General features: G+C 48.0%; 1 protein-coding gene across 3 annotated transcripts in view; it reads left to right on the forward strand.

Annotated features, from left to right (window-relative positions):
- Window positions 1-2,238: 2,238 nt before the first annotated feature.
- The window catches only part of ARFGEF2 (ADP ribosylation factor guanine nucleotide exchange factor 2), a 104,945-nt gene continuing 91,016 nt past the window's right edge, over window positions 2,239-16,167 (forward strand). For 2 of the 3 annotated variants that reach the window (XM_046678430.1, XM_046678431.1), the window contains exon 1: window positions 2,239-2,527. In XM_046678430.1, the coding sequence (XP_046534386.1) occupies window positions 2,407-2,527 (121 nt within the window). In that variant the 5' untranslated portion in view covers window positions 2,239-2,406. The remainder of the gene's footprint in view (window positions 2,528-16,167) is intronic. The other variant, XM_046678429.1, reaches the window with a different exon arrangement.

The following is a 16,167-nucleotide window of genomic DNA, read 5'->3' on the forward strand; positions in this document are numbered from 1 at the left end:
ACCCAAGCCTTTCATGGGAATGAAAAGGAATCCAGAGCAGTCAGGGAGTCCTAAGAAGGAAGGTAGGAGGAGAGAGATCAGGGCAGACAAGTCAGCCACAGTGAGATGCTGAGACTCAACTCCTAGGGCAATGGGGAGCCACTGCAGGGTTTTCAGCAGGGGAGAGACATGGCTTGACCTTGCTGTGGGGAGTGGCTCAAAACTTCTGTCACTCAGTGGATGGCACCGTACTTTTCTGAGAGTCTCACACATTCATTCACTCACTCATTCATTCAACCCAGAAGTGAGGGGTGTCTCAGCGATCTATTGCTGTGTAACAAGCTACCCCCAAATGTAGTGGCTGAAAGTAATAACAATTTGTTGTTTTCTGCTCTTTTGTGGGTTGGCTGGGCAGTTCTGCTGCTGGCCTCAACAGGGTTACTCAAGCTGCTGTGTTCAGCCGGTGGGCCGGCCGGGGGCTGGGCTCAGCTTGGAAAGCCGGGATGGCTGGGCTTCTGGCTTCCTGTGCTCTTTCTTCCAGATGCTCCTGAGCATTCAAGGCCTCTTGGTGCTCAGGCTCTGGGACGCAGGCAGCCTCAGTTCAGCCACATTCTGGTGGTCAAGGCAAGTCACAGGCTAGTCCCAGGCCTGGAGAAACACAGTCCACTTCTTGAGAGCAGGAACTGCAAAGTCGCCTCACAGCCACGGAATTCGCAGCCGCGAAACGTTCTACCTGGCTCAGGACCAGGATCCGGGGATACAGCCTGGCCCTCCGTGGCCTGCATCCTCATCAGGCAACAAACAAGTCAACAAGTAAAAATGTCAGGAAGTGCCATGAAGCAGGTCAAATAGGGAGGGGGCTACTTTAGACAGTGCGGTCAGGGAGGGCGTCCCTGAGATGGTTGAGCCGAGACCTGAGCATCTGAGCATCCTGCACGGGAAGTTCCGAGGGTTCCGAGAAAGACACTGTCCTTGCGTGAGCCTGGCAGCACCACGGCTCCCCTTGGGGGAGGTGGGCAGTGTGAAAGGACGGGCTTGGGGACATCACCAGGTGGTGTGATGTCAGTGGCAGTGGGGTGGAGTGGAAGGTGCCCTGGGGCCAGAATATCTGTCTTCTTACACACATTTGCGGCTGTGTGACACTGGCCATCTCTGTTCTTCCCGTCAGACGCCCCCAAATACCTCCTGCCCTGTGCACTGCACTGCGAGGCAGTCCAGGTTTATGAAAATAGACGGATCCGCTGGCTCCAGGGGGAAGTGCCCTCAGGGTGGTTCCTACCGGCACCGAGCACAGATGTGGCACTCGATACACAGAAGTGCACTGAGCCAGACGGCCAGGAGGTGGCTCGACTGTGGTGACAGGAGGGTTGCGTGGAAGGTGTGTGTGTCCTGTGACAGGCATGGCGGATCCTGTGTTGGAGTGTCCACAAATACGCCTCCTCTCTCTCTCTCCTTCCTTTCACCTCTCCTTCCCATTCACCCTCGAGCCCAGCTTTCCTTTTCTTTCTCCATCACCCACTAGGCTTTCTTGTCATCTTGCTTTCTTTTCCACTTCATTCCTCTTCTCTCCTCCTGACTTCCCGCTCTTCCCTTTATCTCTCTCCTCACCTCCTCTTCTCTTCCCCTCTTCGCTGCTCCTCTCCTGGACTCTCTTCTTCCTTCCTCCTCTCACGCCACCTCCCCCTCTCTCTCCCTCATCTCTTCTCTCTCACCTTCGTGCCTCCCCTCCTGTCTGGCCACCTCACCTGCTCTTCTAATTCCCCTTCTTCCTCACCTCCTTACTCCCTCATCACCTCCCTCCCTCACCAATCTCCTCTCTCTCCCTCGCCTCCTCTCCTTCCTCCTCACTTCCTCCTCTCGCCCCTTCATCACCTCCCTCACTCTCTTACCGGTTCTCTTCTCTCCAATCTTCTTTTCCCTTCTTTCCTTCCTCTCCTCCGAACTCCTCTCCTTCCTCCTCTTCTCCTCCCGCATCACCTCCACGCGCACACCCTCAGTGCCTCTCTTGCTCCTCACCTCCTCCTCTTTCACCCCATCGCCACCTCTCCTCCCTTCGCCTCCTTTCTCCCGTCCTCACGTCCCCTCCTGCCGTCACTCACTTCCGTTCCCTTCTCCCGTTCCTCTTCCCTTCCTTCCCGCACCTTCGCTCCTCGGCTTCTCGCCCCTGGCCCCGCCCCCAGCCGTAGGCCCCGCCCCACCAGGGTCACGGGGTCGACGGGCGCGCGGCGGCCGTAGCGGCCCCGCCGGTCACGTGGTCACGTGATGCGCTCCAACATGGCGGCGCCGTGGGGCCGCGGTGTCGCTTCCTGACGGGGCGGCGCCGACGGACGCGGCCGGTGCCGGCCGGGACGCCGGGCCCACAGCGTCGTTTGCCCACTCGCTCGCGCCGCCTGTTCGCGGGGCTGCCCACTCCGCCGGGCCGGGGCCATGCAGGAGAGCCAGACCAAGAGCATGTTCGTGTCCCGGGCCCTAGAGAAGATCCTGGCCGACAAGGAGGTGAAGCGGCCCCAGCACTCCCAGCTGCGCAGGGCCTGCCAGGTGGCGCTCGGTGGGTGAGCTGCCCCGGCCCGGCCCCGCGCCGGCCGTTACCCCGCCCGGCCTCTTGGGCTCCACCTCCTCCCCACCCGAATCCCCCATTCCCGGCCTCCTCCCGGGGGAAACTGATGCAGCTCGAGACTGGTCCAAGGTCACCCAGCAAGTGGGTGACAGCCAGGGCTGGCTCTCCAGCCTCCCATCCCGAGGCTCTTGCCATGACTCCTTGACGTCCTGTTTCCTGCTTCCTCCCCTACCCCCCTCAGAGGCAGGAGCCCTTGTCCTAAGTTTTTCTTCTCCTGCGTCCTGTTGGTTGGGGTTCCCCTATGTGAGCGGAGCAGGTGGGAAGAGCTGCTCAACTGGTTTAGGGAAACCCCTGAGGCTTGCTTTGGAAGTGCCGGATCGGAGAATGTTTCCCTTTCATTTGGGCATCTTCCATAACTCCTTCAAGGAAGGAATGTAGAGGGTTATCCCGCATCTCCCAGGTATCGTAGTGTGCAAGAGATCTGCTTATTTGGGCCGCCCACTGAAATAGAGAGTCTGTGAGGGCAAAGATACTTGTCCGTTTTATTCACCGCTGGATCCCTTGCGTTTGAGCAGCACCGGACACGTAGAAGATGCTAATTGAATGGACCCACCGATTATGGAAAGAGGGAGAGAACTCTCTCATAGCTAGTTAAAACCTTGGTAGTTGATTCCGACATCAACATCCTACCTTTTAGTTTCCATCATTCAACAAATTTTTATCAGATGCCCACTATGTGCTAGGCAGTGTGGTAGGCGCTGTAGAGGGGAACAAGACAGACAAGGTGTTTCCCCTTATGAACTTATACTGTAACAGGGGAGACAAAGTAAGTGAATAAGAAAGTTAATGAGACAATTTTGAATACTAATAAATACTTTTGTGAAAGGAAAAGAGCGAGATGGGATAAAGAGGGCCGGAGGACTGCTTTTGATGTGGTGGTCAAGAAAGTAATCCTTTCTGAGGAGGTGACATTCGAGCTGAGTACTGAAACGCTAAAAGTATCCACCATGCAGAGTTTCAGAAGAGAGTGTCGGGCAGTGAGGATCTATACGTTTGACCAGAGCTGTGTTCAAGCTAATTCACCACCCCAATGCCTTTGGTTTGGAATCTGTAAAAAAGACCTGTTTTTCCTAACAAATTGCCTGAGTAAATGGAAAGTTTGATTTTCTGTCACAGAATGTGAGGTTGCTGTCACCTTTCTCCCTTCATTTGGTGCAAGGTACAGCGCTGGAATTCTTCTGGGGACTAGGAATGAACTTGTGAACTTTGCACTTCTCTGGGAAGAATGTCCATACTTTTCATCAGACTTTTTAAAGGGTCTGAAACTCCCTCAAGCGTCAGGAACTGTTGATATCGAGGTTGTTGTTGCTTAGATAATCTGGAAACAGATGCTAGTCCTGTGAAATTCAGGATCAGTGGGAGGAATTTACCGAGGTTTAGATTTTTAAAGCCTTTCAATTCAGAAAACCAAGGCTAACTGTTGGATATTGTTTCCTCAGGAGTGCGGAATAAGCACTACAAAGCAGTTTGTAAGTTAGGCAAAAGCCTGATATTTACAACTCCTCTTTGAACTCCACCTGGATCCTGTCCTCTCAATATTACTTTGAGTGTTGTTGCAGAAGTTTCAAAATAGTTATTTGACAGACAAGTTTTCATTCCCTCTTCAGAAAATTTAACATAAAATTTTCACAAAATTGTGTATCACATTGTTGGAACCTACTTATAAAACTATCATAAGGGCCATAACATTGAGAGCTTAAATGTTTTTGGATCTTGTGTTTGTTCGGAAGTTCATATTTTTCCAACCCAAATTGTGGAATGCAAGTTCAGTGTTTCAGTAGTGAGTTATAAAAAATAGCCTATCTAGGAAGTAGTTTGATCACAGGTTAAATGAATAGCAAAATGACATGGTGGCTCATCATTATCAAATTGGGTAATAGCTATTATAAGGGAACCTATGAATAGCAAGGAGTTAAACTGGCCATCTTTTTTAAGAGAGTAAGTGTGTGTCATTGCTGGTAAATAGAAGTGACTGCTTTTACTTATCCATAATAGAAAACATACAGCAAAGTACCTGGTGATATTTCACGCTGCATCTCAAGGCACGATCATAATTATGTCCAGTAAAAGTAGCTGAAGCGAGCCTGTATGTAAGAAGCATTGCAGTGTGGCTGGTATTTTAGAGATTACCATGTGTAGATTATCGTTAGTTTTGGTAAGAGGAACTGTAAGTGACCGCTCAGAGTTGAAATGCTTGCCTGATAAAGAGCACTTACAGGAGGCAGCTTCTCTGATGCGATTCCTCCAACTATAGTGGATTGGGGTCGGGGATCAGGGCTGCAGGGCTGGATGCAATAGAGATTAGGAGCGCGTTCTCTGGATTTAAGACTGTCTCGGTTCAGAGCCCTTGCCTTCTACTTGCTATCTGTGATCTTGGACAGGTCTTATACCTTCCTTATAGGGTTATTATAAAAATGAAGTTAGTTCCCTGCACGTGTGTTAAATAGTGCAGGGAACTTGGCATGTAGTAGGTGCTCCATAAAAGCTTGCTGTTGTTATTTATTTTTATTACTATTTTAAGCTGCAACAGACCACAGAAACTCTAAGCGCTCCAGCTTAATGTTCTTAACCTGCATTGGTTCCTCATTCAGCAGTGACTTATTGCTCTATTTGGTTTGTAGAGGCAATAGATAAGAATGTAATTACATGACTAAAGGGCTGTGTTTATTGGAATGTTAACTTGCTAAGCTCAGTGAAGACAGGGGTTGTCCCTTGTAAACGAAGCCATGATCAGGATGGACCTGGTTTGGAGTAGTCTCTGATTCGTCTCACTACATGCCAGATGCAGAGATGGGGACTGTCCACGTGGGGATCACGTCTTTCCACCCATTATCTGGAGAAATCAGAGTGCTGTGAGAGTGTTCATCACCCCAAGGACACTGTTGCTCTTTACCTCATTAAAGAAGCTTTAATAGATATTAATAATCTTGAACCTTTCTGCCCTCTGTTGGGGCACATAATTATGTTCTTACACCTCCCTTCCATGACTGTTTTATTTAAGAACCATTTTCTCCCATGATCTCTCTTTAAATTATATTTCTGCTCTTTTTTTATTTATTTATTTTTAAAGATTTTGTTTTTCCTTTTTCTCCCAAAGCCCCCTGGTACATAGTTGTGTGTTTTTAGTTGTGGGTCCTTCTAGTTGTGGCATGTGGGACGCCGCCTCAGCGTGGCCTGATGAGCGGTGCCATGTCCGCGCCCAGGATCCGAACCAGCGAAACCCTGGGCCGCCGAAGCGGAGCGCGCGAACTTAACCACCCGGCCACAGGGCTGGGCCCTATATTTCTGCTCTTAAACTATATGGAGTTTGGAGACTTGACGAGATACTCTGAGTGTTTTTAAATTGGGTATGGAAAAATTTGGAAACCTGGGAAACTTTAACTGAATTGTTCTAACAATACTCTTCATGTATACATATATGATAAGAGATGCAGTATCTTATTTAATAATTTAATGTGCACAAAGTGCTAAGTAAGGGCTAAGTGCTCTATACTTGCTAGCTGTCATTATTCTTAGTCATTATCAAGAAAATATAAAACAAATAGTAACCATGCCTATGTGTTTCTCATATGAAATTGAGTGACTTTTTTTAAAAGGATAGACTTTATATTTTAGAGCAGTTTTAGGTTCACAGCAAAATTGCACAGAAGGTACAGAGAATTCCTGTATACCCCGGCCCCCACATACGCATAACTTCTCCGTTATCAGCGTCCCTCACCACAGTGGTACATTTGTTACAATGCTGAACCTACATTGACGCACTGTTATCACCCAATAGAGTGACTTTTTAAAATCACATGTTATGTAATAACTATATGGGATCTCCCATGGACTAAGCATTTCTGTGTTCCAGGCACAGTGCCATGTGCTTTGCATGCAGTTTAGTCCTCACTATTATTATCCTCACTGAGGCCCAGAGAAGTCGGCCAGTGTGACTCAGCCAGCAGGCAGCGGAGTGGGCTGTCAGGGTGTGAATGCGGGCAGTCTGGCTCCAGAGCCCGAGACCTTAACCGTTACTACCGTGCTGTAGTGTCTGTCCACATGAAAGTTCTTGTGTGTAGAGTCCTCAGTGGAGTCTTTAAACAATCATTATTATGCTGCAGTGAAGTTTGGGGGAAGTTTCAGTAAGTAAAGGGACCATCTTTTCTGTGGTTGAATTTTGAGATGTATTTGAAAGCCTCTAGGCAAAAAGATCCCAGCTTTTTCTCTGCAGCTTTGTATTGCACATGTCTTTGGTTTACTTTAGGGACTAACAGGAAGAAAGAAATGACAGTAAAGAGCTGGTTTCTCCGTAGCTTCATTTGGGTAATTAAGTTTTTCTGATTTGAGACATCTCTCTTCATCAGCGGTAAACTCTCGTATTAATCCTGCACACATAATTGATGTCCGTCTTTGCGTACAGCAGGCAAAGGGAAACCCAGGCTCAGAGAGCAGCTTGCCCACATCTGCTCAACCAGGTGGGGAACAGCTACAACACATGGTCTGCCCTGTCATAGAAATCATAAAATCCATTTTTAGATTTTCTACTCAAACTGTTATATGGGATTTTAGAGACGTGTGGGTCATTGGTGATCTTAGCTTGAACTGTTTTTGTGGCACGATGAAGGTGGAAACCAGACTGGAGTGGGTGGAGGCTTGAGTGGGAGCTGGGGAAATAGACAGTGAGCACAGACAACTGTTTCCCAAAGTTTGGCTGTGCTTTGAAGGGGAGGAGAGAGATGTGGATCATGGGAGGGTTTTTTCTTCTTCTTTTCTTAAAGGTAGAAAATAACTTTTTTAAATGTCATTGAGAAGGAGGAGCCAATTAAGGGAGTACATTCATAAATCTTAGTTGTGTATAAATGGGCAAAAAATATTCAACATTTACATGTCCATAAGATACACGGTAAATTGGTTTTTCCTCTATATGATGATGATGTTCTAATTTTGATATGTTCAAAATAACTATTCTCGCCATTAGGAAGAACCTAAGTGCAAAATTTGAAAAATATAAAAAATATCCCTAAATTGTCATAGCAAATAAAGGAAAGCTTTCAATTGAAATATAGAGTCAAACCTTTAATTTTAGCAAATTCTGGTGTTGTGATTAGACATTTTGTTTGTTTGTTTGTTTGTTTGTTTTTAAAGATTGGCACCTGAGCTAACAACTATTGCCAATCTTTTTTTTTTTTTCTGCTTTTTCTCCCCAAAGCCCCCCGGTACATAGTTGTATATTGTAGCTGTAGGTCCTTCTAGTTGTGGCATGTGGGACACCGCCTCACCATGGCCTGACGAGTGGTGCCATGTCCGTGCCCAGGATCTGCACCAGCAAAACCCTGAGCCGCCGAATTGGAGCGTGCAAACTTACCCACTCAGCCATGGGGCCGGCCCCCAGACGTTTTGTTTACGAGTACTGCAGATTATAAAAGTTTTGAGGAGTAACAGGATGTGGGATCCTGACAGATTACTTTTTGTTGAAAAGCTTTATGATGATTCTTCAGGAGGTCCTGTGTCTAGAGACAGCATCTAAAAATTAGATTTTGATTATTGAATGGCATTCATTTATTGGATTGGCAGAAAATTCATTGAGAGCTGAGTTTGAAACTTTGCTCATTGATTAGTCCTTGGATCCTGGGCTAATCATTTAGCTTCCTTGCACCTCAATTTTCTGAAATGGTAAAGATGATACTACTTGTGTCACAGGATTATTGTAAAGCTTGGGTGAACTGATGCAGTAGAGTAATTAACAACGCCTGACAGAACCCTGCGCAGATTCGGAGGCGTCGCTGTGGGCGCTGTTAGAGGAGGCGCTCGGCACTCCTCTTCTGTGCCTCCCTTATTATGGTTTATGGACGTGTTTGCTGCTCTCTTGACATTTCGACGCCGGTGAAGCCAGGGCCTGGATGATTTAGAGCTCTGTCCTGTCCTTGTAAACCTCAGGGGAGAGTCTGTAAGCAGTGCTAGGGAAAACAGTGAGACCATTCTGTATGGAAAAGAAGGAACTTGCAAAAACGTGTCCTTAATCAGCAAGTACATGGCGTCTCCTGTATAAATAGCTCAGAACTGTACTTAGTCCTCACCGTTTTCACCAGGCTTAGGGGCCTGCCAGGAAAAGACTTGCCTTTCTTTTCAGCAAGTTTATCTTAGAAAATAGTTTCATGTTTGCTAATTCATTCCTGGAGTCTTTCTGTAAGAAACTTCTTTTGGTTTACTGTCTTGGTTGTAAATAAATCTTTTAGCTTTCTTATTAGGTTTTATAGATTTGTCGGGAGAACAGCCTTCTTATCCTAGGACATAAAATTCTTAAATTTTTCCTCAGTCCTAGGGAGTAGTCAGTGCATGTTTGTTCTTTATATAGTCCTTTTGTCTGTAGACTAAACCAGGCTGACGTTCATTCAGAAGATGTTTGTTTGGGTGTTATACCCGGTGTCATGATGCAAGGGAAGCAAAATAAACAAGAACTGTGTTCTCAGGGAGTTTGCAGTTAGTGGGGAAGAAGGGCGTTGTTCAAATGATCACATCATCGGGGTCGTACCAACAAGCTGAGAAATCCTATGAAGGTGAGAAACCTTGCAGGGAGCGAACAAAGAGGTGAGGGAAAACTGTCCTGAGGAAGTCTTGAGAGCTGAATGATAAATGAGAATTAAATAGTTGAGGTGAGAGACATTTTGGCAGCAGGGGGAAGGGCATATGCAAAGACCCTGTGGCAGAGAGGAGTGCGAGTGACTGTTAAGGAAACTAAAAAGTACAAGTGTGTGTGAATCTAAATTATCTCAAAATGAAATTTTTTTTAATTAAAAAAACAAGAAAGTAAAAGAGGCCACTGTGTGGTTGGAGTGTGGTAAGTGAGGAGGGAGAGTATTTGGGGATAAGGTGGGAAAGGTAGGGCAGGGCCCCACCATGCAGGACCTTGGAGGTCATGGTGAGAAGTTTGTCTTTAGATCAAAAGCAGTGAGTCAACACTGAAGAGTTCTAAGCAGGGAAGAAGGTGATAGGATGACCAAGTTTGCATTTTGGAAAGATCACCTGGGCTGTGGTATTCAGAACGTCTAGAGGAAGACCAGAGGGATCGCCTAGGGACTAATGAGGAGGCACTTAGCTTCTTCCAGGGGAGAGATGTTGGTGGCCTGGACTTAGAGTGGTGACAACAGAAATAGTGCAGAGTGAAGGTATTGTCCACTTGTTTAGAAGGCAAAGCTAACAACACCTGTTGATGGATTGGGTAAGAACACGAGCAAGAGGACTGACTATTGAGTTTCGGACTCCCCCAAGTAGGTGGCTGGTGGTGCTGTTCTTGAAGATGGCGTGTGGAAGACCATCTGGAGAGAGGTGGGGGAGGAGGTTAATCTCAGTTGGGACTTGGATGTGTCGTTTCCCCTGTCTTGGAGCATCCAATTGGACAGGCGGAGTAGGAAGTGGATGGATGTATGAACCTGATGTTTATAAGTCAAGCCTGGGCTGGAAATCGACCTTTAGGAGTCTTCAGAGCCTAGGTGGGAATTAAAGGTGTGGGGGAAGATGAGATGGCCCAGGGAGAGAGGGTGCAGAGGAGAGGCAGGGGAGCTGGGCCTGGGCCTGCGGAACCCTGGCCTGCCCGGCTGGGCAGAGGAGGCTGAGTGCAAAGGAGATGAAGACGTGGGGCAGGGAGCAGAGGGCGGATGAGAATGTGTGCTAGTGAAGCCGGAAGTAGAGAAAATTTCAAGGAGGGTGAGGTCAGTAAGGTCAGGTGCTATAGGGAGGTCAAGTGAGGTGGAGACTGTAAAAATGCCCGTCAGATGCAGAGACAAGGGGGTCATTGGTGACCTTAGCTTGAACTGTTTTGGTGGTGCGCTGAAGGGGACAGCAGGCTGCTGTGGGCTGAGGCATGAGTGGGAGGTGCACAGCTATTTCCAGAGTTTGGCTGTGGTGTCGAGGGGAGGGGGAAATGTGGCTCATGGAAGCCTTTGTTTTCTTCTTATTTTAAAGGTAGAAGAGACTTGAACTTGTTTAAGTGTCATTGGGAAGGGAGCCAGTTGAGGGAGAGGTTCAGTAATGTGGGAGAAAGAGAAAGGACAGTTTATTCATTCAACAAATATAGGGTGCCTACTCTGAGCCTAGGAATTCCTAGGTGCTAGAACGGAACAGATGAAAGTCTCTGTTGTCGGAGAGTTTATATTCTCCTCGGGAAGACAGATAATGAATGAACTGATACAAGTATGTCACCGGTGGTAAATACTGTGAAGAAAGATTAGAAAAATAAATCAGAGTAAAGTGAAAAAATAAAGCAGGTTAGGAGATAAAGAATGACAAGGAGGGGTGGGGTGGCAGCTTTAGGTGGTGAGGGAAGGCCTCTCGGAAGGGCTGACAATTGAGCAGAGATCTGAAGGAAGCGAGGGAGTGGGCCATGCGGCTCTCGGGAGGGAGGGCATTCCAGGCAGCAGGAGTAGCGAGTTCAGAGGCCCTGAAATAGGAACATGCAGCAAGTAGCCCAGCGGCCGGGTGGCGGAAGGGGAGGCCAGAGGGGTAGCAGGGACCAGATCTTGGAGAGGCTTGGAGGCCAAGGTGAAGATGTGGGATTTTACTCAGCACAGATGGGAAGCCACTGGAGAGTTTTGAGCAAAGGAGCAGATGTGCTCTGATTTGCATTATGAGGGTTATGGATCATCTGTTTTGAGCAGATGTAATCTGATTTACATTTTAAGGAAATGCCCTGGCTGCTGTGTGGAGAAGATGGGTGGGAAGAGGGTGAGAGCTGAGGCAGCGAGACCAGGTAAGAGGCTGTTGCGGTGGGTGGGGTGGGAGATGATGGTGGCTTGGCCTGGGGTGAGGGTGGCGGCCTAGCATGGTGAGAAGTAATCAGATTCTAGATGGGATGGAGAGCATGGAGTTTCTGAGAAGGCAGGTAGGGATGGGAGACGACAGAGGTGAGCGGATTGGACACTAACTGTCTTCTAGCAGGAGGGAGCAGAGGGTGGGGACTGAAGAAGGTCACTTTGTAGGTTCCCTAACAGGAGGTTGAGGGGATCTCCTTGTGGCGGCTTCTAATTTCTGCATGAAATAGGAGGCCGCTCCCTCTGTTGTGAGTAAAGAGGAATGGTGACGATTAGGAGGGAGAGATGAGGTATTTGAGGAGAGTGGAGACATTTGCAGTTGTCTATGCGGAGAGCTACAGAAAATGAGTTTAACTGGCAATATTTGGGTTCCATTTGTGCTTGGCGGTTACAGCTTTACAGACCTACTAACTTGCCCTGTTGTCAGAGGTCTGGTTGTTAGGTAGAGACAGGTCGAAAGGAGATGGTAATATCTTAGTTTGGGATTTTGCCAGAAGTTAAGACTAAAGGTCAGAGAAAATGAAGGCTATTGATTGCCTATCATTCAGATAATGATCCTGCTAATGGGGCCTGTCCTGGAAATGAAGAAAGAGGAAAGCTGACATGTTGGTCTTGTCAAGGTCTGACTGGCCAGAGAAGGGTCCGACTGGGAGCAGGTGAGTAGGTCAGCTGGGAGGAGAGGAGGCTGTGGGCAGAGAGCAGCAAGGAGCTGAAAGCGCCCCAATTCCATGGGAGGACAAGATTCAGAGTGTGGCCCGCCACACAGGGCTGCCTTGGAGTGGAGGCGGAGGTTCTTGGAGGGGGAGCTGAGGGAGTTGAGGGCGGTGTTGGTTTGCATAGTAGGGAGGGGTGTGGCAGATCAGACGTGTGAGGAGAGTTGAAGGGTCGAAGGATGTTGTGGGACTTTGGGAGAGCTGACCAGTGATGGGATTGTTGAAGGTGGTGATGGTCATTGTTGGACTCAGCTTGGGAGTGGAGCAAAGAAGGTGAGCCGGTGCCGAAGTTGCTGCTGAATAGAAGGGTGTGTGTGTGCATGAGCTGGGTGGCTTTTCTGCTGAAGCTGCCCCACCTCACTGAGTCTCCCTCCTCTCCAACCTGTTCATTTATTGCTGCTAATAGCCCAGTTGGCAGTTGGGAAAGCAGTGCCTATTAAAATGTGGAGCAGTAAACTCGAGCAGGTGTGCCCCACCATATGCTCCTCTTCCTCACCCATCCTCCTCCTCCTCATCATTGAGGGGCTCTGGAGTGTCGCCTCTGGAGCAGCCAGCCTGGGTGTGAATCCTGACTGTGCGGTAGCACTTCCTGGATCTGACCGTGGGCAGGTGACGGTGCCCAGATTCCTCGCCTGTATAGCAGTTATGGGATCAGAATGCTCTTGCCTTCCCAGGTTGTGGTGAGGACCAAATGGGCGCCTGGCCCTAGTGAATGTCAGCTGTGATGATTATACTTTGGGTTCCACTCTTTTTCTTTTTTCCCTTAGCTCTGCTTGGTTCCACCAAGGGCACCAGAAACTTTGCACTATTGCTGACTCCTGTTGTAAGATAAGAGCGCGAGAACTGACATTTATTAACCACCTACTGTATGCCAGACACTGCCTTAGCCATTAATCTGACAATGCCTCTCTCATGGGGTTATCGAGAGAATTACCTGCACCCAAATGCCTAGTTACAGTCTCTGGAGCATATGGGACTGCCTTTTATCGTCCTCGTTTTTTAGAGTAGGAAATGGAGACTCTGGGAGGGTTAATAACCCGCCTGGCATCATTCAGCTAATAGATGTCCATGCCGGGATTTGAACCTAGTTCTCGCTCAGTCTGAAACCTATGTCTTCTCTTTCCTCCACACCAGGCTCTGTCAAGCTGTGAGGTCCCCTGCTGCACACCTTTTCCTTGTTCCGTTTTCTGCCTCTTTTTTTTTTTTAACTTTTTATTAAGATTATGATGGTTTACAACCTTGTGAAATTTCTCTTGTACGTTATTGTTAGTCATGTTGTAGGTGTACCACTTCACCCTTTGTGCCCTCCCCCCGCCTTCCCCTGGTAACCACCAATCAGTTCTCTTTGTCTATATGTTTAACTTCCACTATGAGTGGAGTCGTGCAGAGTTCTTCTTTCTCTATCTGGCTTATTTCACTTAACATAATACCCTCAAGGTCCATCCATGTTGTGAATGGGACCATTTTGTCCTTTTTTATGGCTGAGTAGTATTCCATTGTGTGTGTGTATATATACACACCATATCTTCTTTATCCAATCATCAGTTGATGGGCATTTCTGCCTCTTTTTAATGGAAAAAAAAATATTTTGTTATCCAGAAGCCAACTGTTAGGTTGGACCATATGAAACTACTAATATTTGACTGTAAAAATGGTGCTTTCGTGTGGTTCAGACTGGTCCTTCTCTCTATTCTCACAGCCTCCACCCTGGTCCAGGATGGCTTGCCTGGATTATTAGCAGTAGCCTCCTGATGGGCTTCCCTCTTCCATCCTGGCCGCCCTCCTCTGTATACTCAAAACAGCAGCCAGAGTGATCTGCCAAAACGTAGGTCAGCTCAGGCCACTCTCCGTTCCCTTCCAGGGCTTCCCATCTTCTGGACCCCTGCTGTGCCTAGTGGAGGAGATTTTTCAAATTTTTTTTCTTTAACTAAGAGTGGTTTGGAGAGTGCAACAATTCCTAATTCTTGTGGGAATACTTAAGTGTAAATTAAGAAAACTAAAGGAAATCTGTGAACATTTAACTCGCAGTTGATGTTTCTTGGCCTTCCGCAGTGGCTGTCCCGGTAGTTTCCTCTTTCCTACTCTCCTTGGAGGGCCCTCTGTGTTCTGGACTCGTCTGGCCCTGTGCTGCTCCACCACTGCCGCGGCCACAAGTCACTCTGGCCCTTGATCATTCCCTTTGGAAAACCAGGGTGCACCCTCGCTGTGGTCCTGCCTCAGCAGGCCAGAAAAGGGGATTGGGAAATTCCAGAGCTGGGGTTGTCAACAGCCTGCTCAAGGCCAGGTGGGGCTCACGGAGGAGCATGAGCACCAGAGCTTTGAGTTCTGGTCACAGCAGTCACTGTTTGTCTTAGTGATAGCACAACCAGCATTTATATTGTTCTTCACTTACAGTTTATGGGGTAATTCTTTGCGTTTATTTGATAGTCAAAGTACCTGAGAAGCTATGAACACCGGCTCTGGAGCCCAATTTTCTGGGTTCAAGTCCCACTCCACCACTTACTAGCTTGTGACCTCTCTGGATCTTGTTTCTTCATCTGTAAAGTTTAGTGGAGTTTGGCCTTGAACCCTGATCCTCTGGCTCCTTAGTTGCTCTTTGCTCTTTGGCCAAGCCACATTTAGCTTGTACAAAACTTGAATGTTTTGTCTTCATAGCACTGGTCGTAGTTCTTTTTTTTCAAAGACTTTATTTTTCCTTTTTCTCCCCAAAGCCCCTCAGTACATAGTTGTATATTTTAGTTGTGGGTCCTTCTAGTTGTGGCATGTGGGATGCCACCCCAGCATGGCCCGACAAGCGACGCCACGTCTGTGCCCAGGATCCAAACCAGCGAAACCCTGGGCCACCGAAGTGGAGCGCGTGAACCTAACCACTTGGCCACGGGGCCGGGCCCTAGTCATAGTTCCTAAAAGCCACTTTTATCCCCTGCAGTTACTTTTCTGCAGCCAATGAAATACTTTCTCTTTGATTCTTCCCTGTTCCTTAAAGCAAAGATTACAAACTGGTCAGGGCAACCTGTAAACCAGTTTTATTTGAGCCATAATATTTTTTAAAATATTGAAGTTGCTGTGAACTGCAGTCAGACCTTTCACTTAAAATCTGGATTTTGATCTCTGGCACCATCAGAACAACTATTACTCTGGGCTCAGGGTCTCTAGTGGTCCCAGGCAGCTGAAGCTGAGGCGCTGCTGCGCCCCTTGCCCTGTTGGGTGGTGGGGCACTCCACGTCTCTCCTTGAGGTTCCCTGCCTGGCCACCTTAGGCCTTTGAGCGTGTAACTTCTGCTCTTGGTTTTATTACTCTCAGTGCCTCAGTGAGTAAGTCGCAGTCCTGGTGATTGATTCGTCGATTGGTGGTTTGGCACTAGTGGCATTCCGAAACAGATTATTTTAGAGCTCGGAGGCCAGCACAGACCCTAGTGAAGGCCTAATTGCTTCGGATACATTTAACACCTAAACTTCACGCTAAAAGGTAACCATGAGTGGAAGGAAACTTTATGTCTGAGTTCAGGCAACAGTGCCCCTCTGCCGTGCCACACAGTGACAGTCTTACCGCTAAGCAGAGCCTTAATGTTATGGATACAGATTTCTGCACAGAAAGCTTGGCTACCAGCCTCATGGACTGGATCTCCTGGGCCACTCCCAGTCTCAGCTCGCCTTGCCGGGGGGCCTCAGCTAGAACGCAGAGCTGCCTACTTACTGAGTTCTCGTCCCTCGAGGGCAGGAGCCATGCCACAGAGCTCTCTACGGTCAGTGAGCAAAACAATTGCTATTAGTCGTCTGGGTGTTTCTCCCGTTTTCTTCCGTGTGTAGTAAGGAGACGTTGAAAGCCTGGCTGGAAGGTTAGAAGTTGCCACCTCCAGTGAGTCCACTTGTTCAGTTTTCAGTCCTAAAGTTCAGTCTAGAATAGAGTTGTCCAAGAAAAGGAAATTTATAATTTCCAAAACTGTATTCTGGGGTTGCTAGGATAACCAATGTCGCATCCAAACCGCTGGCTCTGGGGAGAGTGTGTAAGGAAGGCTGGCCTATGGAGATCGTCTGAATGCATGGCCTTCAGGGTAGACCTGCTTCAC

Source organism: Equus quagga, chromosome 12 (genome assembly GCF_021613505.1).
Source record: "Equus quagga isolate Etosha38 chromosome 12, UCLA_HA_Equagga_1.0, whole genome shotgun sequence".
Taxonomy (NCBI): domain Eukaryota; kingdom Metazoa; phylum Chordata; class Mammalia; order Perissodactyla; family Equidae; genus Equus; species Equus quagga.